Raw genomic sequence first — 26,305 nt, 5'->3', positions numbered from 1 at the left:
CACTGTTCCATCGGTTTTAAGCCGTAAAAACCACCATGAGGTGGCTGCTAATGGAATATGCTCACTGGAGCTTGTTGGTGACGTGAGTACTGACATAAGTAACACCTTGAATTGTACATGAAACTTACCTGAGATTAAAGGTAGGCTCAATGTTTATATTTTATTTATTATCTTTGTCATGATAGAAATAGCATGTTCCGTATTGGATACAGTTGTTGAGTTTTTGGTTGAGCAATTGTCAAAATAAGGTTTGGCCTGTTGGAGTTTGGGTCAACCACCTTGGGTGGATGCTTGCCTTGGTGTGGTCCCATTGACGTTTTGGATGCACAAACGGCCTGAGTGGGACGGTGCGACCACTCCAGCATTAAGGCAACAAAACATTCCCTTTTTCCATCCATGATGTGTCAGTAGAGCCAAATTCCAAGCCCCTCGCCCTGCCCGCCCCCCCCCCCGTTGGAGGTGGGAGGGGTCGCGGTGACGCGGGGATCCGGCGGTACCGGCTCCCTCCGTGCGACCAGCCTCAGCATCTCTGCTCAGCGGCACTTGGGCGCCAGACAAGTAGGACGTTTTCTCCCTCCGCTCCAGAGGAAGAGACAAGATCCGGGATTTACCGAGACCCTCCATCCGTCCCGAAGTCGCATTTTGCAAAGATGAACGTAGGCTGCGCCATCCTGGCGTGCACCTTATTCGCGGGAGCGTCCTGGGTAAGATGAGTTCAATGCTTCGTGTGTTGGTCCTCCGTGGACTCCGTGGGCTTCCACGCTGACGGCACTTCCTGCTGCAGCGATGCGCTAAAAAGCCTCAGCGTTTAAAGTTGACAATATTCGTCGAAGATGGGCTGAAAAAGTCAGCGGCAAGTCGGCTCTTTCCGCTAATAGAAGCCGCATCGCGGTTAGAAGATCCACTCCGTGTTGGGGGGGGGGGCGGGGGGGGGTGCCATCAACTTGGTCAGCCAGGCTGGCTTCTACTTTGCTTTGGTTATTGCAAGGCGCCATCCATGCCAAATTAATTATGGTATGGATTTAACAGTACTTTGATTATTTGGGGTTGTACTATGCAGTAGTGTAGTACTGCACTGCTGTCTACGCAACGTATGAGATGTATTTGTACTTATTTGTTTCATTAACAAAATATGAAGTTAAGTTCATTTGTGGCTGCACGGGGGTAGAGTGGTTAGTGTGCAGACCTCACAGCTAGGAGACCAGGGTTCAATTCCACCCTCGGCCATCTCTGTGTAGAGTTTGCATGTTCTCCCCGTGCATGCGTGGGTTTTCTCCGGGTACTCCGGTTTCCTCCCACATTCCAAAAATTGGCCACTCCAAATTGTCCATAGGTATGAATGTGAGTGTGAATGGTTGTTTGTCTATATGTGCCCTGGGATTGGACAGCTGGGATAGGCTCCAGCACCCCCGTGACGCTCGTGAGGATAAGCTATATAAAATGAATGAATGAAAAGTTCATTTGTTCAATGAGCTGGGGTAGGCTCCAGCACCTCCGTAACGCTCGTGAGGATAAGCGGTATAAAATGAATGAATGAAAAGTTCATTTGTTCAATGAGCTGGGGTAGGCTCCAGCCCACTCATGACCGAAGAGGTGAGCCATAAAGTGAATGAATGATGGATACCTTCATGGTATTCATAGAAAGTACACGTCTGCCTTTAAGCTGTAGTACCGACACATGAGATGGTGTACAAAGCAATGCTGGTTCCCCGCCAAGCCGCCTCTCGGCGAGCTGCTGGTCACCATCGTTGGCGTTGTCATGATGATGCCAGTTGCTACGAGTGTTGCAACGACGCTAATAACAATCATCAAGATTAGCCATCAGCATTGTTATGGTCATTGTGCAGCAAATGTTACCCTGGATGTCGATTTCCTTTCTCCGACGTCCACTCCAAGGTACGGGAAAGCATCAGCGTCGCCACAGCCAATGCTGCATTCAATGGCATTGTAAAAAGGCGGTGAAACCATCTATTACCATCTATTAGCTTGCCGATGCTCACCAGTCCGCCTGCTTTTAATTCACAGGGGAGTAAGGCGGGCCTGTCCCTGAAACCTCCATGCAGACCAGGCTTCTCCCAGAACTTCTACACAGTCATAGTCCCCAGACTTGTACTGCATGGTCAGAACATTCTCAAAGGTACGTGCGCTGCCTCTGTTGAATCTCATTTCTCGAGTTGTCATTGAATGGCTCTCCAGTTGGTTTCTCTCCATCATACTGTAGAAGGTCAGAGTGCATTGTGGTCCTGAAGTGCGGACTAGAGCAGAAAAGAGGTAGCAATGGCTTAAAAACGTCCTGTTTTCTCTGCGGTGGTTGTCATGTTCCAAGTATTTGTTGCCGGGTACACAACTTCATGTGAGAAAGAATGCATTTTACTTTGCGTTCTCCCAACGTGGACTCATTTGAACGTCTTGGTGCCTCCTGTGGATGTTCACACCGATGTGGATGTTCACACCTGGAAGAACTAAGCTATTTTATTCCCTTGGTTTGTTTGCTTTTTGTCTTGTCAGTGCAGCCCGTCTTCAGCATCTACTGTGAGGTTCATTCCTGCCATGAGAAATCATGCTGCATGTTCTCCCGTCGGTCTCCTCTTTGTGCCGGGGAATCTGTCGGAAGGGAAAAATCTATCACAACCGCAGCCCGGTGTCTTGTTTTGCATGACTGACTGATAAACTGAGCAAAAAAGAGCCAAAAGCAAAAGGACGTAGTGATTAGTATGTCTAGTCCAGATTGACTTTACAGGAACGGTTTTGGTTTTGGTTTTGGCAACCTGCTCCCATTTTCCTGTTGAGCTGAACACGACCATGACAGTTTCCTTCAGCAGCCCAACATTTGTCTATTGTTTGGTCAAATCTAGCAGGAGGAAATGGCGTTCACGTAGTCGTAGCGGTTTGGACGTTTTGCGGCTCCCAGGAAAACAACTGAATTATTCTGCAGTTAATTTTGTTATTTTGAAGGCAGAGGAGGATTGCACCGCCGGTCAGCGGGGAACACGTCTGCCTGAAGGGCCTTTGGACTCAAGGTTTCTGCCTGTTTGGAAATGGGCCGAGGTGTCCTTGCCGACCCAAACTACGTTAGCCAAGTGAAGTACGTCCACTAGCCCGATAATTCATCTTGATAATTCCTCTTGTTGTCGCCGGATACCTTGTCGTCACTAAGGTTCATCGTGATTCATTAGCTCAGACTTTTCAATCTGGTAACCATGAAGTTTCCTCCAAATGCTTGGACTCCAGCAGCATCATCTCTGCTGCAGTGATAAATGTGCACTAGCTTGATTTCTATACGGTAGGACGCTAAGCCAGATGGATTCTTTATTTAGTATTAACGCCGTAACATTGTATGTGTAACCTGAAACTGTCAGGTTCCAAGAATACCAACGGGTCAGGGATGATATAATGGGGGTCCGGGCTGCTGGACCATTGGGACCGTGGCTGTTGTCTCCCTGGGGACTCTGACAGTGAACAATAGCGGAAGGACCAAAGAGGACTCGGTGTGAAGCAGCCTTGTGTTTTTCGCGGCATCGAGCCTGGAGCAGCAGCGGAATGGGAGTTGTTTTGTTGTCAAGTGTGGGTGGTGTGGATGTGATGACATTATAATTTTTAACACTAATTGACCCCATTCTGCATGCATTTGCTGCACGTCTTGTCAGTGAGTAAACACTAGCTTGTGTTTACTTTCATTTCGCTCTCTTCTCACTTCTTAAATAAGGTCTTATTAGCAATCGTTGATCAGTACCTGGAGGATACACACTAGCCACAGCCCTCATTAGCATGTTTCCTTCATTTGTCATCTACCCCTGGTCTTACAATGTGATGTTCATGAATCCATCTTCTAATTGGATGGACACCAAACCTGGCCTTTGTATGAAGTGAAGAAGAAGAAGAAAACATAAAGTTGGTCGTTCCTCTTTTTGGAAGTACCGTATTTTACAAACTATGAGTCTGATTTTTGTCATGGTTTGGCTGGTCCTGCCACTTTTACCCCGGTGCGACATTTATATGCTTTTATTCACACTGACAGCCACGAGAGGGCGCTGTAGGCTTGTAGGCCAGCATCTGCTACCCCTACCACTGCTCTACCATTGCGAATGTAAACAATGTACAACGTAAACACCAACTTAAAAAGACAAAGCAGAACGACAGAACACAAACACCAATCATACGGACACTGGGGTGTTTCTGTAGCTTCTGCCATATCGTTCCCTAGAATAGGATGTTTGATCATTGCCCAGAGTGGACTCTTGCAGATCTGATACCTCTCAAAATGTTCTTGGAAGATAATGAATACATTTTGAGCTCCCTGAAAAACGAAAAGACAAGGCCCCTTCTACTTTTGTCAATCTTTATTTTACCTCTTGAGTATCTGCACTTGAGTTGTATCCTGCCTGCCTGCACATAGAAAGTGGAGGAGCCTTGATGGTTGCTGTGAATAAGTCATCCTAGCGATGGAGATGTTTGTCTGAGAGCTGGGCAGGACTGGGGCCCCAATGGGTGGAGGGCTGGGGCGGAGGGCTGGGGCGGGAGGCTGGGGCGGGAGGCTGTGGCGAGACTTGGGTTGCAGTCGTGGTTCGTGCAGATTCCCGCTGTGGGCAGATAAGCCATGAAAAGAAATATTCCAGCGATTGTGCATTGCTGTGTAAACCGTCACCTTGCTCCAAGAGCCCGAACAGACACCTTATCTCGTTCTCTCTCTCTCTCTCTCTCTCTCCCTCACACACATGCTCTATAGAACTTGTTCAGTGTCAGGAACGGCAGCAGTGAGGTGTAGCACGTGGAAGAACACGCTTCTAACACGCTTTCTACGTGTTGCCAAGATGAGTACTTTGATGTCTGTAAAATCCACCCAGCGTTTCGCAATGGTTGACTTGTTCTTATTCCCCAGCCTTCGTCCTATAGACAGTCGATTAAAACTGTGCCATTGTTAAATAAAATGCAAAGTATGAAGAAAGAACATGAAACCCTTGGTAGTGTTGAAGTTATTTTAATGGTAACATTTGTGTACCATAGCATACCATTTATTGGAATAAGAATTTCTTGTTTATCGATCAAATATGTTCATAGTTAGCACAAACCTGTTTACAACCTTCTAAATACGCTTTTTAACATTATTAACGTTTGAAACGACACTCATATTGACTCGTATTGCCCAACATAGCGGCAATATATAGAACAGGAAATAAGACCGAACATAGATTGGCACAATCAGATCAGAGTTGCCAGGTCCACTAATTTTGCGAGTTATTTGCTTAGTTTTGGTAAAATGGCGTTGGTGGTTTTAGGGAATTGGTTCTTCAGTGGGACCTGACAACACTGACATTCCTGTAGCCCCTTTTAGGCATGACAAGAGAGAAGAACCGTGATATCTGTCTTGAAAACAAAACACGCTAAAAGTAAAAGTTGAAGTACAAAGTACGGCCGATGACTACATTTGTCATTTCGATTGGATTGATTCATTTTATTGTTCTATTCTTCTGTTTTATGAACCGTATGACTGAGAAAGTACACAGACATCCGAGCATCCATTTCTTACCGCTTCATGTTCAGGGTCACAGGAAGGATGCATCCCTCCCCAGCCCACGATGGCCGCCATTCATATTCACAACTATTGTCACAGAGTGGAAGATAAAGCCACGCTGACTGGGATATACAAGCATATACAGTATACACTGTGTATACAGTACTTTTACTGTACATACAGTACATATTGATATTTGTGAATTCAGTTAGAGGAAGGTAAAATTAGGCAGGTGGGCTCTTGTCCCCCTTATTTGCTCTCATATCTAAAGAGATGAAGTGCCTTTCCTTACTGGTCTCGTCCCAATGCTTTTGATTTATGGCCTCCTTGCAGCACCATTATGAACTGCTTCAGCTTTTGCAGGGCAGAAAAAAAATCACTCTCCGGTACGGTAGAAGATAAATTTAAGTAGGATCACGCCCTCAACAGCTAAACACTTCAGCACGTTTCCTATTGTTTTGTTCAGCTTCTAAAAGTTACTCACACGAAATGACTTGCATGGTGACCCCAATTAGACGACACAAGGGAAATCTGGCGAGGAGCCATATCTGCTCCGCAACAGCCCAATATTCGCTCCACACCAAATCAACGCGCTTCTGTAAGTTTGTCCAGACACAAGAAGTGTGTGTGTGTGTGTGTGTTTGTGTGTGTGTGAAGCGTTGGGAGGGATTATGTGTCCCTGCATTTGATAAGTGGGATGCCATTTTTTCTTTGACTCCTGAAGGTCTCTCTTGTCCTCCTGAGACTCTTTCATCTGTGTAGCCAGGACCTGCGTGTGGAGCAAGCTGATAGAATACAGGTAGAGACGAGGAGCCACATCATTTCTCTTTATCTCACTAGCCTTCCCACAAACCGTGGTGCGCTCCTTTATTCCTCAAAGGCCCTGCGACATGACACGCTAACAGAGCCAATTCCATGGAGCAAGCCACCCAAGACTTGGTACGCGCCACCGCACAGTTCTTCTCATCCTGGTCTGTGGTTGTTTGCTCTGTGGAGGTCGTCCATACAAAGTGGTCAGATTGATAGACTGCGGATGGTCTGTGTGGTAGGAGAACTATATGGACTTCAGTTATTATTTGTGTACCCTATTAGTCCCTGTCCACTGACCTTTGACCTGTGTTTGGGATCTTCCGGTGGCCGTGTGTTGGGTCATGCCATCGTCTACGTTCATGCAGGAGCTTTAGGTGATTATATCCTGGTGTTGTCACGTACTGTGGAGCGGTCCAATGGCCGGACCTCGGTCTGAATGTGGGCGTCTCTAAAGTCAGTCTCTACTGACTGACTGGTCACCAGTCAGCCAGTCCTGGAATAGGTTCCACCTCCCCGAAATTCTACTTGGTTTTTCTTTTCGTTTTGGGTGAGCTTTCTTATTTTTGGTTATTTGAGTAAAGATTTGCCATTGTTGATACTGACATTATGATACGTTATGATACATTATGATACATTATGATACATTATGATACTGTATGCCTCGGTTATCATCTGGCCAAACAGAGCCAAGCAATCATCTTGATATGTGGGTAGGTGGTTTATTCACTCACAAGAAGCAGTCTTCTCCTGCTAACGTTATCATACTAGCATGTTCACATACTCCCATACTCGTTTTTGCTACTTTCTTATGTAGACTCACAAAAACACTTACCACTGCATAGTAGCATTTTCAGCCATTTTCATAGGTAGACAGTTATGATAAGTGTTAGCATGCTAATGTTGGGATGTTAGCATTCTTTAAGTCATTCATCCCTTCCATTGTATGTTTTGGTCAAGGAATCTAAATAAGGAGTTAAATAAATGCAGGACTAATATTCAAGGTGGAAAAGACAATATGGGGGCAACTATGGCACTCCACGAATGCTTTCTAGTTTTTAATTTGAGCCTTAGTTAACTTTAGTTTTACATAGTTAACGGAATGAAACGGCAACCGCGTGGCTCCTCCCCCCTTCATCAATAAGATGTCGTAGCCGATTCCATCATTTAAAATCTTTGAACCAGAAGACGTCTTCACCAACGGGCTGACGCGGATGCTAAAAGTTGAGATTTAATCATCTGAGTTTGGTAAAAAGCCAAAAAGGCCTGTGATGACTTCCAGTGGTTAACACCCCCATGGATTGCCCTCTTCCCGGTGCCACTGCATTTTCTAACAAAATACGTGCAAACTAATAGTGCTCCGGATTCTGACCTTCAAATGGAGGTAAATGCAGCCTCCAGCCCGCATCTGCAAAAAGGCTGTGTGGGAAATCATGAAGCAATTATGTGAAAAAGGCCGAAAGTAGGTAGCTCTGATGGTGCCAAAACTCCAGTCGTTGGCAAGGGAATGAGGACGCCGTCGAACAGGAAATTAGAGGCAGCGTAGTTCATTAAATGGGGTAAATGTACCTTTCTTTCATGTTTCTTGGAAACAAATGACCCATCTGCTTTTACACTGTGCCATCAGAGAAGGACATGGATTGATACACGATGTACATTGATGGCAATAATTTATTATCATAAACCTATTTTCTATCGGCCGATCCATTTGTATCTCTGAGACCTCTGTGGCAACTACTTTTGCTGTAAATGTAAATCCGAATCTTACGGTTCATTACCAAGGTTTTTACCCCCGCCCTTTGACCCCAGGATTTACATTCATCTGAATTTCATCAGAATATCATCAGCATTTAAGATGATTTGTCACTGATATGCTGTCCTGTGTGGATGACCTGCTATTGTGGAGATGTCTCCGTCTTTTAGTCGGTTATTGGATTGGTAATAACCGGCCCAGCAGGTCAAATGTACTCACAACCAGACCCTGAAGTAAGACAATCTCAATCTCATAAAGTGGAATAACATTTTCCTGATCCTGACCCACTTCCCCTCAGAGCAGCACCCTGGTCAGCTTGTCAACAAATGATCATTCTTGTATTTATCTATTTATTTAGTTATTTATTTATTTATCTATTGGACTTTTATTACTGTGCGTGACTGACATTGGAGTTCATTTAGGTATAATAATAATAATAATAATAATAATAGTACAGTGCAGTAATATCGGTATCAGACCTGAAACCAAACTTGTCTGACATCACCGTCTTGGACTGTGCGTGATATATTCATGATATATAGTATAGTGTATGTATTATCAGTAGGGCTGCCACCAGCCAATCCGATCACAAGACGAGACGATACATGAGATTTGGTCTCTGAAAGATGACATGAGATCAAACATTACTTTTAGGAAACGTGCAGTGAAACAATTTATGGCAATATATTACAGTCTACTGTAATATCATCCTTTCGTTTATGCTGGCAAAGCTTGGATTACATCATCCAGCTTTTAGGATGACACTAATGAAAATGAATGGGGATGAGGTTTGAATAATAGCATCCTTTTAATAAAGTCATAATGAAAGGAAAAGGCTGCAATAAATGAAGCATCGATGAGACGTGTATCCAAGGTATTTTGCCATGTTTTATTTTGCCGTGGACAGAAGTCTTATATTTAAACTGTACCAAGTCTTTGGCACTGGAGAAGAATATATGTGTATGCACGACCCAGTCGTACTCCCATCATTTGTAAAACATCCAACATTTTCAGGGTAATCCGGAGCGTCGGACCTGGCTTCATACTCTCTTTCTGGGGAGTCACCATAGCTTTGCTCTTTATGGATGAGTTATGGCCAAACACTTTGACCTTGTGCTGCCACTTGACCTTGCACGTTCTGTGGCGCACTCAGCCGCCAGCGCTCGAGGAGATGAGAAACATGGGCCGATCCAAATGATTTACTTGTGGTCTGGCGTGGCGCATAGATCCCTTCCTGTGAGAGCAGCCACGGGTCCTCGCTAGGAATTCATGGATAAAATGCCACAATGTCAAAACGCCTCTGTGCCCCACGTTGACACAGGAATCTTCGATCAGTGGCTGCTTGCTGTTATTTACCAACACTTATTTATATGTGAATGGATCTGATTTGGTGTTTACTGGCAGTGGAGAAACAAAAGGATTACCAAGCAGCAACTTAATCCAGCCATCAATCTTAAGGCTCATTAGTAAGCAATGGAGAGGACTCCAAAATATATACTGAAAGAGAACGAGCGAGAGAGAGGGACTGGGTCCAAAAAGAAAAGGTAAACGAAACGTTTGGCACAAACGTAGCTCGTTATGGATTATTATAGATGTCCATCGTACGAGCGATACAAGCACAGGATGCGGGGGGTGCCATTAAAACGGGAAGGGGGAAAGTCATAGAATGATGACGGGATTTCAGTTTTAATCAACGATCACCACAGTCAATCACAGGCAAGCTGGAGCCTATCCCAGCTGACTTTGGGTGGAGGTCGCCAGTCCGTCACATGGCGCAGACCATTCACACCGTGGGGGCTTTTTAAGCCTCCTGATCTGAAACTCTGGATGGTTTAGCACCAGAATACAACATTCTAACTCCATGTAGAGGTCAGGAAAGTGGAAAAGCGTCACACGTCCCCTTTGAAAAAGTCATGTTTCTAGCTGGTTATTGTTTTCCGTTTGGCTAATATCACTCGCCTGTCTGGAAAATACGGTATTATGACAAAATTCCACATGGCTTTCTTGGAAAACGAGCCAGTAGTCAGCGATGGCCGCCCCAGGAAACGCAGGCAGTCTGGCAGGGAAACATCACTTTGAATTTTCACTGACTTTTTAACCGCTCGCTCACTTCATGACACATTTGCGCTGGAATGATCGTCAACATCTGGAAATACACATGAAGTATGTGCATGATGTCAAACACAAGCGCCTTTCTTTTGTCGAGCGCACCATAAGACAGCACATCTTTTGTCTTTACTTTGAGAGGGAGCCTGCTGATTTGCGAAAGAGAATATGCAGAGACAACCTAGATTTTTGACTGAAATACAAATCAATAGATCCTCCTTTTTGCTGCCAATGCACGTTGCCGGGACTTGTTGGTAGCATCGATTCCGGCTTCAGAGGAATCCGAGTTTTTGCCGCTGTCTTGTTTTGTCTGTCAGTGCGCCTCCCTTCCACTCTCATTCTTTTCTCGTCTATCCTCTCTGTAGCCTCCAAGCCTTTCAGATAAGAATAATAGCTCAGTGAACTCGTGGAGAAGACAGGCATGGAGGTGGAGGAGGGGCCGGTGCTGGTGACAGTGTTTACGCTTTGCACCACAGCAGTAAGACAGAAGAGACGCTAACTGAGGCCACTGGGAATAGGAGCCTTCCTGTTGCCATAAGCGGCTGTTTCGCCCGGGAAGAAGAGCGCCAGATGTGAGGGAATGGGATGGCGGCCGCCAAGTGAACGATGAATGGAACATGCCCCACCTTGGGGACGCCTCCCCCAATTTAAAATACCGATCATGCTAGTTATTTATTGTACTGTATAGACTGACATCCAAAGTGAAAGCAGGGAACTGCGACAAAACGGAGCGCTGAAGCATTCAAGCGTATCGAAGAGTCAGACCAATTTCCACATGATGGCAGATCTGCGCTAACATTGAAAGTCCCCTCGTGCCCCCCCAACAGTTCCCCACTTCAGTCTGGCTTGCTAAAGTGTGGTGCAGGGGCCATCTGTGGAACGTGGCCCAAATGTTGATACCAATGACCAATAAAACCGATAAAACCGACAAAAACCAAGAGATTTGTCTCCATGATTGACAGATGATTTGCCTGTGATAAAATACGTAACACAAACACCAACGCTGCTACTTGACAGAGAAAGATGACGGAACTATTGAATTAGAGTATTCTTTTTTTTACTATATACGTTGCATAAAACCTCCAAATCTGGCAACTAATTGGACATTTAAATGATGAGGCATAATAAACATAACATACGCTCCGGTAAACATTTCGTACGGCTCAAAAAGAGGCAGGTCTGGCACATTGCACATCCCGACGGCGCTAAAAACATGTTCAAAAGTCAAATTCATTATTCAATATTCAAAAGGAAGAAGCTGAGCAGAGTTTGTTTTAAAAAGTTTGCAGCAGCCCGTTTTCTTGGTCTGTTATTGGAAGTGGAAAGCGTCCAATTCCAAAGTGAGCTGAGAAGAGCCGATGCTCTGCAGAGTAAACGTAGCAAGAGAGACAGCCGTTTACATTAGAACCTGGCCGATGTTCCGTGAGCTTGTTCCTGCCTGTCCAAGGCCTTCTTCCGTGACCCCAACATACCGAATGGCCTTCATGTGAGCTAGTGATGCTAACAGCTGCGTCATTGTGTCTCCAGAGCTGAGCATCATTTCAGGTAATAATTACAGCGTTAAACAGATTTTGCCTTTTTCAGGCAGCAATTTGGCACACTCCCTTTCTTGCACTCAAAAGACTGGAGCAGATTTTGAAATTGTTCTTCACAGGAATCTCAGAATGTGCTTATTTTAGATGGAGGCCGAACACTGAAAGATTTACATCCCTGTTAAAGCGAGCATCAAATTTATAGCTGTGTAAAGCACTTTAGCATCAAGGCTGATCCTGACAATGCCGAGCCGGAATTGACACATCGTGAATGATGTCCTGCACGGGCTGGACGGAATACTTCAGATCACCGGGCCTGTGTGTTTGCTAAAAGCAGAGGGATTGTGGCTTTGCTGGAATTGGAACACAGCCGTGTCTGAGCTTCCACATGTAGCCTTTGTGATTTGCAGCCCACAGGTTACCGACTTAACAGCCTGTCGTCTTTTTCAATCCAGCCATCTGAATTTTAACCACGGGATAAAGCTTTGGACGGCTCTCTAAAGGTACTCTTGGAAAACACAGAGTAAAATGTCTGCTTGAATGAGAGCGGCTATCTGCAATGGGCCACCATCACCCACCCATCCATTCATCCATCCATCCATCCATCCAACCATCCATCCATTCATCCATCCATCCATCCATCCAACCATCCATCCATCCATCCATCCACCCACCAGCCATCCATCCAACCATCCATCCATTCATCCATCCATCCATCCATCCATCCATCCATCCATTCATCCATCCATCCATCCATCCATCCATCCATCCAACCATCCATCCATTCATCCATCCATCCATCCAACCATCCATCCATCCATCCATCCATCCACCCACCAGCCATCCACCATCTACCCATCCATGCGTCCATCCACCCACCAACCATCCACCATCCATCCATCCATCCACCATCCATGCATCCATCCATCCATCCATCCACCATCCATCTATCCACCCACCCACCCATGGTGATGGTGATTCACTGCTTGATTTGCATTTTCCCTTTTCTTCTGTATGAAAGCATCAAATGACGTGAGTGTGAAGCCAGGATTGGACCCACGTCTGCTGTTGTCAAGTAACACACGTGCCCCTTTGGGTCAGACCCAGAACTCATTAACGGAGTGCAGGCTCAGTGTTGGATGGCTGCGATAGAATGTGAACCCTTAAGGCCTGACGTGGGGGGGTGCATGAAGTAGGAGGAGTTGGCAGAAGACATGAACATCCATGCATTCATCTGAGTGATCATCATGGCGAGTTGCAAACAAGCCCTGCGCTCAAGGGGAGTGATTATATAAAATGGATTCACCACACACATCGGAAACGGATCGGACTTGATCGTCGTTCGCTTTGCTAAACCTCGTTGGCTGCCTTGCAGGCTCTTGTATGGAGTCTGCACGCTTCATAGTCTTAGTGAGGCCTTCACGATCAGCTTTGTCAAAGATAAAAATGTCAACTTCTGATGGACTCAGTGAGCGGCACCAACGTTGGATGTTTTTATTTACTCTTCAGGTGCACCAGCTGTGTTGGACTGAGGTGCTTATTAGCCGTACTTGTGTCATGCCTTTTAATTAGTACAGGGAGAATTGTTACTTCTACCTTAAATGGAAAGCAATGTGTGATTTCACCTTCAACATTTGTCACACCTGCCATCCGCTCTGGAGGACATTTTTGTGGAAGATCTGGAATTTTTTATCATGAGAATATTGATATTCTTTGTTCTTATGAGTAACACAAAACCAGGGTTGCGGGCGTGCTGGAGCCTATCCCAGCTATCTTTGGGCGAGAGGCAGGCTACACCCTGGACTGGTGGCCGGCCAATCCCAGGGCACATACGTATAGACAACCAGCGAAAACAATGAACCACTACGAAGGAGGAATTAGGAAATGGGCATTCATCTACCTTCGGCATCGAATCCACACACACACACACACGCACACGCACACAGGCAAAGGTCATTTGATACACTGGTGTCATTGTAATAGTTTGAAGAGAAGTTGGCTGCTGACTTAATGAACTCTTGTCATACTTTACCTTTCCCCGTCTCTTCCACTTTAAGACTTTTAGCTCCACTTAGCAGTCTCGCTGTGTCTGCTGCCATCTTTACAGCTTCAGTGTACGCACCCCGAAGCTCTTTGTGAACTTCTCCACACACTCCAGAGATTGTGTATCCCATGTAATCACGGTGTGAGATGTTGACTCGCATCTACTATCATTTCAGTATTTCTCCAAAATGTCTGATGCATATAGTCTATATTTTCATTTATATGGTTGCATTTCTTTTTTTCTTTTTTTTTGCCCGTGTATCTTCTCTCTATTTTCAATCATTTTTACCACACGCCGCCATAAGTCAGTACCCTTGCAGGCTGCATTCTAAATACTCTCAAGGCTAGAGGCAAAGCAACATGAATTTTAATGAATTATTAAAGAGGATTATTTATTTACTTCCTCCGCACCCTGAGCCACCTAACTGCCAAAGCATTTTTTGAACCTGTGGCAAATTTGTATGCATAATTTACACTCGCGGTTGAATATTTTCTTTAGGTTGTCAACTGGAGTCTTTTCTCAGTGCACGTTGGGGAATCCTTCCGCTGGACGTTTGTTGTAACGCTAATGGACTTGGATTGTACATTCCATTACATCGGGGCTCCGGAAGCCATTGCACATGAAATGACAATTAGCATGGTTTGTTTTGTGGCAATCGTGCGGGGCACCTGTATTTGGCTTAAAACCATGACATGGTGGGAATCAAGTGGTATTGTTCTGGTGCTGGTGGGAGTGTGTGTGTGTGTGTGTGTGTGTGTGTGTGTGTGTGTGTGCGGACTACGTTGGCTGCGGGTGAAAGAGATGAATAAGCGAACGGAGAACAGGAGACCTGCCAGCTTGTGAGACTCTGACGCACTGCAGATGAACCAAGCCTCCATTCATTGACATGGAGCTCTTCATGTTGCAGTGACCCTTTAGCACCCACGTGTGCATGTGTGCGGGTAAGATGCTATGCATAGCGTCATTCAGATTATGGAGACCCTGGAGCCTCCACCATTGGATTTCCTATCAAACTTTAATGAGAGACCCCGGTGAATCTCACAGTAAGCATCATTATTTATGAATGTTGCCTCAGATTAGCGGTCACTGACCTTTTTGAGCCCAGGATTCCTGGTCTTGGCCATGAACCTGCTCAACATCTCTGGAGGTGCACGTCCTATGGAGTTATATTTGGGCCGCAGTTTTGAGGTAGCAGAAAAATAAGCCAGAAATAAAATAGTTTGAGCCAAATGAATTTTGTGCAATAAACGTGTTTGCATATTTGCAATTATGCATATGAATGTTGAATTCAGGTACGCTGCCTGTCAACTTCTGCACTCTCTCAACGCCTGTTGCTTGCGAGGCGAGCTACGCCGGTGTGGCGATGGGTGATAGTACATTTCTTGTTCCTAATATATAGCGGAATAGGAAAGGAATGGAATGGATGAATGTGGGTGGGAACAGTTGTGCCCTGTGATTGGCTGGCCACCAGTTCAGACAGCTGGGATAGGCTCCAGCCTTCCCCCACCCTAGTGAGTATAAGCATCATAGAAAATGGATGGATGTTTTTTAGTCCCAGGTCCAGCCGTCCTATGAAAAAGGCCAGACTTATAGTCAGGAAAATACAGTACTACTTTCTTCCAGTATATGAATTTGCTAATGATTCAGACATTTTTATATCACAAATGATACTTTTCATTTTATATTAGTCAAATGATGTCACTCTGTATTCTGCTAGCAAGGAGGTTTCAGTAGGTTTTTTTGGTCACAATTTTATTAACGCACGTATTTGTACACACATCTTAAATATTGGATGAAAAAAGTGCGTGCCTGAGAATCTTGGTGGGGATCATTTGATTTCAGTATGCATTTATTCACAAACAGTATGGCACATGAATGAAATAAACATGCAAATGTATGCGGGCTAAACATGCTTGCAGCAAGTATTCCTCTGACTGTCAATATCTTGATCTTGAAGTCGTATTTTGAATACAAGATCAAAAGTCCTTTTCTGTGAAATGATATCCAAGTGCAAAGATGCGGAAAGGTGAAAGCAAATCGGTTTCTTTATCAACAGTGAAATCCAAGAAGAAGTTTGAAGATGCCCAAAGACAAAAAGTCAAAATTCACTCCTACACAAAAAGTTTTAAGGGAGTAGCTGTGCGTTTTTATATTATAATGAAACTTCATTTTCTTTTCCTCAGTACTTTCAAGTTTTTGTCATCATAAATATTCATCTCAGAATAATCCTGACTGCCACACATCAAAAGGTCTTACTTAAATGTTGCATGGCACCCTTGTTTTACTGTCGCCGTCATGGCACCCCACCGTGTGGCGCAAGCATTTCCCAGTTCAGGCTATGCCGAGAACTATGAATGGTGATGGTGGTGTAAATGGTGTAAAGGGGAATCCCGATTCTACCCCTTTGGCCTTCACCTTCGTCTTACCCCTTCCCCTTAAACCCCAGGGCCAAGGGGAGGAAGCCACTCGTTACATCATCGCTGGTGTCCATGGGACAGATGCTACACAAACCTTTAATGAAATGAATGTTTCTCAGTGGCAAACGGTGTGTGCAATACAACTTGTTAAACAGTAGCCTCTAGAGAATCCATTTATTGCTGTCCTCATCCTCCTCCTGAGAACTAAACCCACCAAAGTTGTCCTCTTCAAGTACCAAAGTACCGGTTGAGGTGGCTTGTGTGCTTTCTCCAAGACTTGAAAAAGTAGAGGGAAGATTGGTCAAATTGGCCTGTAGTTGTTTCCTTTCCCCCCCGTAATGGCAGAATCTGTCACTGGTTCTCACAAAGCCCCGTGGGAATGACGGGAATGATTGTTCTGCACATGAGAACAGTCAGGCCAAAGGCATGCATCATCATCCTGCACGTTTCTAGTGTGTAGATATGGAAAGTATACAACATGTGTACAATGATGTGAGGCTTTGATGACTGTGCTGACTGCGCTGTTTTAGTCCTGCAGCGGTACCCCCCCTCGCCCCCCCACGGCAGGTTCACCGCCATGCTGCTCGGCCCTGGATGTTGCTTTGAAGTGCGGCTGGAAGGTTAACTGCTGACATAGCTGTATAATGGCCTCCTCGGGTTGCGTTATGCTGAGGGAAGAGCCAGACGCTGTTGTGGAACGCCTGGTTGGAACGCTCGGTTGGAACGCTCGGTTGGAACGCTCGGTTGGAACGCTCGGTTGGAACGCTCGGTTGGAACGCTCGGTTGGAACGCTCGGTTGGAACGCTCGGTTGGAACGCCTGGTTGGAACGCTCGGTTGGAACGCTCGGTTGGAACGCTCGGTTGGAACGCTCGGTTTGAAAGCTCGGTTGGAACGCTCGGTTGGAACAATCTGAACTGCTGCTATACCAAATCCAGCAGTGCTCGGCTTACACGGTTGTCATCATTTGACAGGATGCCAACCAGTTTTGGGCAATTTTTGCTGACCTTCCAAGGAATAGTTAAAAAACGGAGTTTTAGGATTATATAAACACTGAAACTATGTCAAGAAACTTCAGGCTCTCTTCTTTCATCAGAAAAAAAGATTTTGTCTTTGTGTTTTAAATCGTCAGAGCAACATCAGGTGATTTTGACCAAAGAGCTTTTTCTGCAGAGAAGCAAATTCAAGCAGAACGGTGACTGACGTCCGTATTTTTGGTTTTAGTGACACCTCAAACATCTGAACACCTGCTTACTTCTACGAAACAACAAAACTACACAGGAAAAAGATTTGGATTTGCACAGACTATTTATAGACCAACAACCAATGGGGTGACCAATGCCCCCCCCCCCCATCCTTTGTGTTCACAGCCAGACAAACTCTTTGCCATCTAAGCTGCCGTACTTTGTCTCTGCCGGATTCCTCGCACCGTGGTCCGTCATCAATACCAGATCTTGAGAGCCAGAGCCAATGTGTGCCATAATGAGATCTACGTAAAGGCAGTCCAATGAAATATTACACTGTAGTATACAGTATGTATATATATTTTGGCCACACAGCGTATACATATCCGTTATTGCTCATTACAAACACAAAGAAGCCATTTTGAGTTAGTTGAACTTTATCTGTCACTAAAGAAGCCAACTTTTATAGATTGGAGTAAACCAATAAATCCTCCAAGTAAAATGTGTAGCGGTGGCCAAAATAGAAGTGGAGGTTGGTAAGCTCGGGCTGCACTCTATATTCATTTTCCATCTGTATCATTTTTCTTTGGCCCGTACTTTTTGACATTCACAGCCCTCATTCTTCTTCCCGCTCATTGAAAAATCTTTGGTGTGGTCTCTCGTCCTTTCTGGAGTTGAAGCGCTCTGTAATGCCGGCGCCTGTTTTATTTGTTTGAGTGAATCAAGGCCACAACAGTCAGGTCTGACAGCCCCCTCCATCATGCTTGGCCAGGTGATTGATCTCAGATGGGCTTCTGGAGATTAAGGACCAACAAAACAAAAGGTGTGCACAGACAAATACTGCATGTGTGCAGAGCCTTTCACGCTTGCCAACCTTTCTCAGAGGCGGTGGACGTTAGGCTAAACGCAGGTGGAAGTATAATGAATGAAATTCCTTCGTTTGGGGTGAACACGTTGTCAGCTTGGATATGAGCTCTTTCTGTCAAAATGACCTTTAATTCACACTTCTTGATGTTAGGCACCATCAGTCAATGAGCATAGACGCTGCAGTCCCTGGCAAAACCTCGTTTTCAGACATCCAGCTTAATCATTTACCCCCGCTCGTACCGACGTTCATATCAGGCACCGCATGCTCCTCGGTGCCTCTGCAATTGTATAAATCAATACGGTGCTGAATAAATCACATTCAGATGAAGGACAGAATTCATTATTTACATTTTGTCGATGCAGCAACTCGCCCTGAATTCCCCGATAGCATTTTTCAAAGGCGTGACTGCCACACTTGCCTCTTTGGAACTGACATCCAAAGTTGACGGCGAGATGCTTCCACTAGACAGAGGATGTCATTCATAAGCGATGACAGCAAACTTGAGCATAATGCTGGAGTTTTGTGACAGATGGACAATCTGATGTCCATCACAGTTGGCTTCTGGAGGCAGTTTGCGACACCAGCACTTTGGAATTTGGGATGATTTTGTGCTCATCAAAGGCTGCCAATGGATGGCTTCGTTCCGGGAGTGGAAACTTTGCCATCTTAAAAACTTCATTCTGCGTTCATCAACTCATTGTTGCAGCTCTAAAGATCTAACACTGACGCCTAAAAAAATGGCAGTTTGAAAGGTCGGCTATCACTCGCTGATATCCTTTGGCCTTTCGCCATACTAGCATACAGTACGTCTATTACATCATAGTACTACATCCATTAACAGACTGTAGAGTACTCCACTCCGTTTTGAATAGCAGGATTTCGCCAGTGATACTTGTTATCGTTGCTCACTCACGTGTCAGCAAATGCGACATTTAGCCCGTTCCGACTTCCGGTTCATTTTATTGTGATGATAGCGGTTGTCACTCTGGATGCACATATCAGGTCACATGTTTCGGAAAACACCGCATCAAGGCTGCTCTGGGCGTCTGAAGGTGGGAGGCTAATTCCTTTCAGGGTGAGAGGCCGGGGTAACTGGAACACTAAATCATTAGTCTTTAATTGAATTGGAGTTGTAGTATTTTCCTGGTTATTTGCTGAAGCAACAGAATGGCCTCTCATCAGCTCAGCCAGGGACAGAGTTAAAGCGAGAGTGAGAGAGACAGAAAGGATGAGTGAGTAAGGTAATGAAATTCCCGCGTGGCTTGTCCATCTCGGAGCTCGGCGCATTAACGGATGCGCAGAACCGGCCTGTCACTCTGGAATTGGAGTGCACACACAACAATAGCCCTTTGCCTGATGAGGAGCACAGTGCAGGAGGGCTTCAATTTGCTTCTCCTCTCCCACAGAGCTTGGCATTCAGCAGAGCGTTCCTTATTCAGTGAAAGCATCTGCGGCAAAATAAAACTAGCGCCATCTGCTCCGTCTCTCCTTGTGGCTTCCCGCCACAAAGCGTACGATTGTCGACTGGGGCCTGCTCAGCTTCAGCCGGGCAGGACAGTTGGGCTGGATTGGGAAACTCTGGAAGTTTCGGTCTCGGTGTCGTGTACATTCCGGGGAATGTTTGTTCTTTGTACACATGATTCATTGGCATTTTCTAAAATATGAGGTGTTTGAAATGCCATGCATAATTACGGCTTATGTAACTGTCTGAATGCAGGCGCTTGTATTCTAGTTTTAGCAGAACTGCCATGGTGATAATGGGCCGCCTTACATCTTATAATTGCGTGCTCTTTGAAGGCTGATATTTTCGCTTTTATATCTCTATTGGCACTGACAGACACTCTCGGGCCGCACGACCGAACGCCACGACGTCCTGAAACCATGGGTGCGTTTGACTAATTCTTCATGCTTTCTGTTGGTGGTACATGACTGGTTGGTAGTAAGTGTCCTTTGTACACTATAGCCTAGCCAATTGAAAAGGTCACCGCTTGGATTTAACTCAAATTTAGCAAATAGGATTGTTGGTCAGGTCCAGGTTCTAGCTAGTAGAATGCTAAAACTACTTACCATTGAGAAACATCTTGAAGTAAACACTTTTCTTGAGAAACTTTGGACTGTCCAGTCTCTACTTCCGGACCGGATTCAGGATCCGACGCATATGACTGGATGTTAAAAAGATCAATCTGAGTTCATCAGCGCCTATAAAGTCTTTCTATGCCCTGGCAGTGGCCGAAATCGCCATTTATGATCAACTACCGTTTATGAACTCCTAAATAGTTAGCAGCACAAATCAGAAGTGTTTCTCTGTCCTCGGAAGTGTGAGCAACCACAGCAGAGTGGGCGTGCCCGGAGGCGGGTCATGAGTGGAATACATTAAAACAGACAGTTTTCACAGGACCACGAAATCCAAAGAAATAAAGATGAATGGGTGCAGATTGTGGAAGATCTAGAAAGCTTTGTGTGCTGGTTATGGTTGAGTCCACAACTCAATCTAAAAGGCCAAAATGAGCATAATTGGTTGGCAATAACGTTTAGACTGTGTTGCATCACAAGACCATCTTACATCTCACTTACAATGTCACCTTCAAGCACTTGGTGGCCGAGTCTGCGCTAGTGTTGCACCAAAAGGAGGCACCACTAGCCGGTTGTAGACCCCAATTACTCCCGTCTGTGCCATTGTGGTACCGCTGGTATGCATCCCTGTGTAGGAACAAGAACTACAGTGCAGTGTTCTCCAGGTCACATCATTTATGGTTTGATAAACTTAGCACTGCACCTTATGGTGGTGTAGATCATCCTCAACACAGCTCCAGCTCTGCCAAGCGCTGGGTCAGGTCAAGGGATTCAAAGTTGGAAAGAGTATGAATCCAGCCAATTGCTGCATCCTTGACGTTGCACACCACAGTAAAAATAGACAGGAAAAGACAAGAATAACCGCGTTTCCGCAATGACATCTCGTCCAGAAAATGAACAAGCTAGCAATTAAAAAGTGGTAACATTCCATGAAACGCACAGCATCCTGTCCTCGACGGCACCCCAGGTTCCCCTCCTGCATGGTCCTGCATTCTCAGGGGCTCTCCTGGTTGAGGCTCATCACAGATGGATAATTCAAGTCTTGCCTTTGTAGAGCTCACACTTAACGCTTGAGTCGCTGCCACGGCGTGTGTGCTGGGGATTTTCAGAACCAGTTGACTGCAAATTAAAATGTTTTGCTGTTTGAACAAGTTTCAACACTCAGCAACCCCCCCTCCGCCCCCCAAAACACACATATATTTGTGAGCGATTTGTAAAAGATCAGGAATTAATTTGGAACTAATTAGGAGCCGAGTGGCACAGACAGTTTGCAGTCTAGCAAACCTTGTTCCTCTCATCAGAGTAAACAGGATGTGTTCAATCAATTCATCAATTGGATTTAGGTACACCACTGTAGCAAATAGTTGTCCTTGTTGGTCCTCGTTGTGGAGCGACATCGTCCCTGCATTCCGTCCTCTTACTTCTAGCTTTTTCTGCGACAATAACCGTGGATTACAAAGAATGTGGGATATTCTCTGGAGCCACAATGGGATGCAGTGTCTTCCGCGGCGGCATTCAATTTGAAAGCTTCCTCTTTTGTGTTGCTTAGCGGCATTCTCTGAGCTTGTCACCGTCACATGATTTCAGACAAGTGTATGCCCTGCCTGTCATTGTACATACAATGTCCACCCGATCTCCAAACGCTCCCCCTTGTCCGCCTTAATCCGATTTGCAGCCTATTTGTATGCCTTATAAAAGCCTTTAGTCCGACACTTGGGTTAGACGCTTTTTTTTTGTTTTTCCCTTTCTGTTTTTCACGTCTCAGATCTTGGAGACAGAGATGACGTGAGGACAGGGGGAAAGTGGAGACCAACGATCGGGACAAAATGCATTACGGTGAAGCCGCCGTCACAGACAAAGCGGCATGCAGACAAGAACACATGCAGTCATCATATTGTCTTACGTCTGTGGGGTCTGTGGGGTCTGTGGGGTCTGTGGGGTCTGTGGGGTCTGTGGGGTCTGTGGGGTCTGTGGGGTCTGTGGGGTCTGTGGGGTCTGTGGGGTGAGGATAAAACATAACCACATGCCAGCAGGCGATAGAGTGTGTTGCAAACAAATAAATGAAACAGAAAAGGGGCTGTTTGCTGTAGGAGGTCATGCTAAGATGTATGCCAGCTTCCAAAAATGAACAGCCAGAGGGAGGAAGGAGGTTTTATACATTTGCTGTTTATCAAAGCTGAAAAAGGACCGGCTTGTTCAAGCTACGTTTTGGAACAAACCTGATGACACAGTAGAATCAGTTCAACGCAGCGGTGCATGGAGCCATTTGATGTCCGTGATTGATGAGCAGTTCCCATTGAAAAGCATCTCTGTCTTTGAGTCGGTGGCACCGGGTCCTCGATTTACTTCCTTTGCCCGCTATTTAAAAATCAGGTGACGTGAGAGCTTTGGGGCACAATTTACGTTGACTGAGATTCATAAAGTTTATATGTGACTCATTAAATCAGAAGAGTCATTAAATGGGATCAGAGCCGGAATAATGTGAACATTAGGGCAACCCATGAGCAATGTAGATGCAAATAGAAGGGGGCACAAATATTTAAATTTGGCCAATCTAATATTGAAGCCATTGTTACAAAACACTGGGAGGGAATCTAAATGAGAACAGAAGTGATCATCTTTTTCGCAAACAGGAATGTTTTACCATGCTGTCACACACACACACACGCACGCACACGCACACACACACACACACACACATTTTTCATTATTTGATGCTTTGATAATAGTCATCTGATCTTCAAAGGGCTTTGCATACATGATTAAGTGTACATCTATTTGCATGTGCATATCATTTCCATATCTGTGTGTGATGGCATGTGAAAGATTTTTCCTCCAGAGCCCCATACCCCCCCCCCCAACCCCCCCCCACCCCTGATGGATTGTGATGTTATAATTTGGCAGGACAGCCTGTAAAGGATAGAAGAAAGAGCGAGTGCGGGAGAATCATCAGGGATGGGCTGAAAGATAATGTTTCATTAGCTTGGGCATTCGTCACTTGGCCCGCCATTACTCTGCTGTAAGCCTTCTGTCGCTTCCTGTCAGGTAGAGCGCCAGCTGCTGCCGTGCGAGGGACGCCGAGGTTAGTACCGGAGATGCACAGAGGGAATGGAGAAGGAACTCAATCGGTACTGCTCTATCCGTTCCAATATGTCTTATATGTAAATACATCACCTTAATAACTCACCTACCTTGACCCTTGACCTTCACAAGCTGCCGTTTGTTGATGTCAAAACTACACGTGGTTGGTCGTGTCATTGTGTTGTTCTGCAATCCCATGAAAGATCTTTTTACTGTTTCCATTAAAGGTGACAATGTATTGATACTTGGGAGTACGTGAATGGGGTGGGGGGAGTCCATGGTGGACAGTGAAGAAAAGTCTGGGCGGCGGCATCGGGTAGATAAGTCGGTGAACCACATTGCACATAGTGCAAAAAAACCAGAGGTCACAAAGAAACAATGTTACTTCAGCATGGAAGCTAGCCGCTGTTAGCATCAGAGACTTAGTGACAATCTGGTCTTCTTCCGGGGGGGGGGCAGTTCCATCCATTTCCTATACCGCTTGTCCTCATGGGGGCTGTGGGGGAATGCTTGTATTTTAGAATGACTATTTATGGCCGCCCACCATGCGCTACCATCACCAATTTAGAAGGTAGGCTGCAAGTATGTGTGACAAGTACGTATGAATATATGTACATATCTCCTCCACAGCAAACCAATCTCCTCCATCCAACCCTGTCTTCTGCATCTGTCTCTCTCCCATGTCCCAACCATCTCAGTCTGGCCTAAAGGACTTTATCTCCAAGGTCTCGAACATGTAATGTCCCTCTGATGTACTCCTTCTTGATCCTATCCATCCTGGTCACTCCCAATGAGAACCTCAGCATCCTCATCTCTGCTACCTCCAGTTCTGCTTCCTGTCTCTAGACCAAACAACAAAGCTGGTCTCACCACAGTTTTACTTTCATTTTAGCCAAAAGTCTTCTATCATACATCACGTCCCTTTGTTGTTGTTGTTGTTGTTGTTTTTAAAAAATACGACTCAGCGTTTCATTAGTGTTAGAATACGGTTTGCACTCATACCAAGATGAGGACATTTTAAATATAATTTCTTCTACGATCAATGCAGTGTATTTGGAGTACTTTAGACTGAGTCATGCAGTACAGTGGGTGTAAAATCAAGGTTATGTTTAAGGTACTGCTGTGTACAACAGGCATTTCATGTTAATGCCTAAGTGCTTCCTCGTCAACTCCTGTACTGAGAACCGTGATTCTGTGTATCAAGTATCAGTACATCAACATAACAATATACGGCAGTAATTCAATGTCAATGTATTTGTAAATATGGCGTGTGTTCATAATCCCGGAATAACAGCACAGGACCGCAATGAGCTATTAAAGCAGGCCAACAGGTCCGAACAGACGAAATCCAGTCTCTTCTGAGCAGCAAGATGATGTAGCAGACAGTCCCGCTCATTGTTAAGCTAGCAGCAGTCTGGGGGGGTTGGGGGGTAGCTGGGATGAGGACTATCAAGTTCATCCAGGGGATGAATAGAAGATTTGATAAAAGCAACAAGTGTGACCCCACTTTGAATGAGGCCACGTTTATGTTCAGACTGATGGGGGGGGGGGGGGGGGTAGAGGGTAGAGGTCAATAGAGAGAATTGGCGAATAGGGAAGCAGCGGGATGAGGCAGGCAACAAACAAAGCCTGGCATTTTGTGTCCCCCCCCCCCCCCCTCCTTTGGGAACCTTGGCTGAATGGTCCTCTCCAGGAGAACAACTCAGTCAAGGCAACCATGCTTTGCTCTTCATTTATCGGAATAACAAGTCAAATGAGGCCGAGGAAAAGGAACAGCGAGTGGATGCCATATGATATATAATATATCAGATCATATCATATCTGCAATGTATTGTCTTACTCAACATGTCCTGGTGTTGGCTGATAAATGCTAAACCAAACATGTTCATCTTCCTCGCTCCAGATGTCTCCTGTGTAGCAGACGTGGAGCTCTAATCCCGTTGGTGTTCCCCGAGGCGGCGGGGGGGGGGGTATTTGGGGGTGCTCCTCTGTGCTCCTCTATGACTGTCTTGTCTTGGCTAGCATCTCTTTGGGCCCTTGTCCATTTCATATCAAGCTGGTGCCAGCACAGGAGAAACCTGCGGTCCACTTGGTGCACCCAGTCATTGGGATCGATTGTCTGCTGCTAGCTCAACGGCAACATTCCTGTGAATATTCCCATCCAGGTCGCTGTATTCTCAGGGCATTGAATCCATCGCAACGAGATTTATAAACATAACAGTGCAGTTAAATCCCGGAGAACTCAATGGGAACCGTTTGGAAAAAGATGTCTTATGTTCCAAAGCACCAAAGCAACTTAGTCAAGCACCTTGGATCCAGAACACAAATTATGAGCCAGGACTCACACATTTTCCTCTGGATGGACTTAACCAAATGAATTCCCATAGACAAACTCCAGAGCTCCCAGTACTGCATCATCAGTCAATGATTGACAGGACAATGTACCCTGAACACATCAATGGCCGTCAAAGCCCAAGCCCACGTAGCTTTGGCCATGATGTTTCACTGACGCCTCTGCCAGTGGGAAGTGACGTCAGCTGGTAGAAAGCTTTGTTTTGTCTGCCATTCCTGCTGTATTACTCAGCCATACCCAATCCCCAATCCACTGTTGCCCTGCGTTCTATTTAAGCCTCCTCGGCCGAGACGCCTGTTAACACGCTAGCGGTGAACAAGCACTTTAGCCTACCTTAGAACAGGTGATCCTTCACAGATGGAAGATGGCGTACCCAAGAGAGTTCATGCTCTATCGTTTGCATCTTCGGCTCATAAATCTTTTATAAAGGATGTCAGTTTTGCTTACACAGAGGGGAAGTGAATGCCCCACAGGACCGGGATACGGGTACAAAAGGCCTTCATTGGGTTGCATGTCTGCATGCTTCTGAGGACAGACCAACTTCTCTCTGTCTTTTCATCTGGTTATTTCACAGCGG

The 26,305-nt window shown here is 45.5% G+C and overlaps 1 protein-coding gene across 2 annotated transcripts in view; it reads left to right on the top strand.

Annotated features, from left to right (window-relative positions):
* The first annotated feature begins 503 nt into the window (after positions 1-503).
* The window catches only part of LOC131135265 (cadherin-4), a 141,174-nt gene continuing 115,372 nt past the window's right edge, over positions 504-26,305 (top strand). For both annotated transcript variants that reach the window (XM_058081086.2, XM_058081085.2), the window contains exons 1-2: positions 504-704; positions 2,026-2,137. In XM_058081086.2, coding sequence (XP_057937069.2) covers positions 651-704; positions 2,026-2,137 — 166 coding nt within the window. In that variant the 5' untranslated portion in view covers positions 504-650. The remainder of the gene's footprint in view (positions 705-2,025; positions 2,138-26,305) is intronic.

The sequence above is a fragment of the Doryrhamphus excisus genome, linkage group LG11 (genome assembly GCF_037039965.1).
Source record: "Doryrhamphus excisus strain RoL-2023G ecotype Guam linkage group LG11, RoL_Dexc_Guam_v1.1, whole genome shotgun sequence".
Classification (NCBI taxonomy): Eukaryota; Metazoa; Chordata; class Actinopteri; order Syngnathiformes; family Syngnathidae; genus Doryrhamphus; species Doryrhamphus excisus.
The sequence above is the reverse complement of the archived record's forward strand: the minus strand, read 5'-3'. Positions and strand labels throughout refer to the sequence as shown.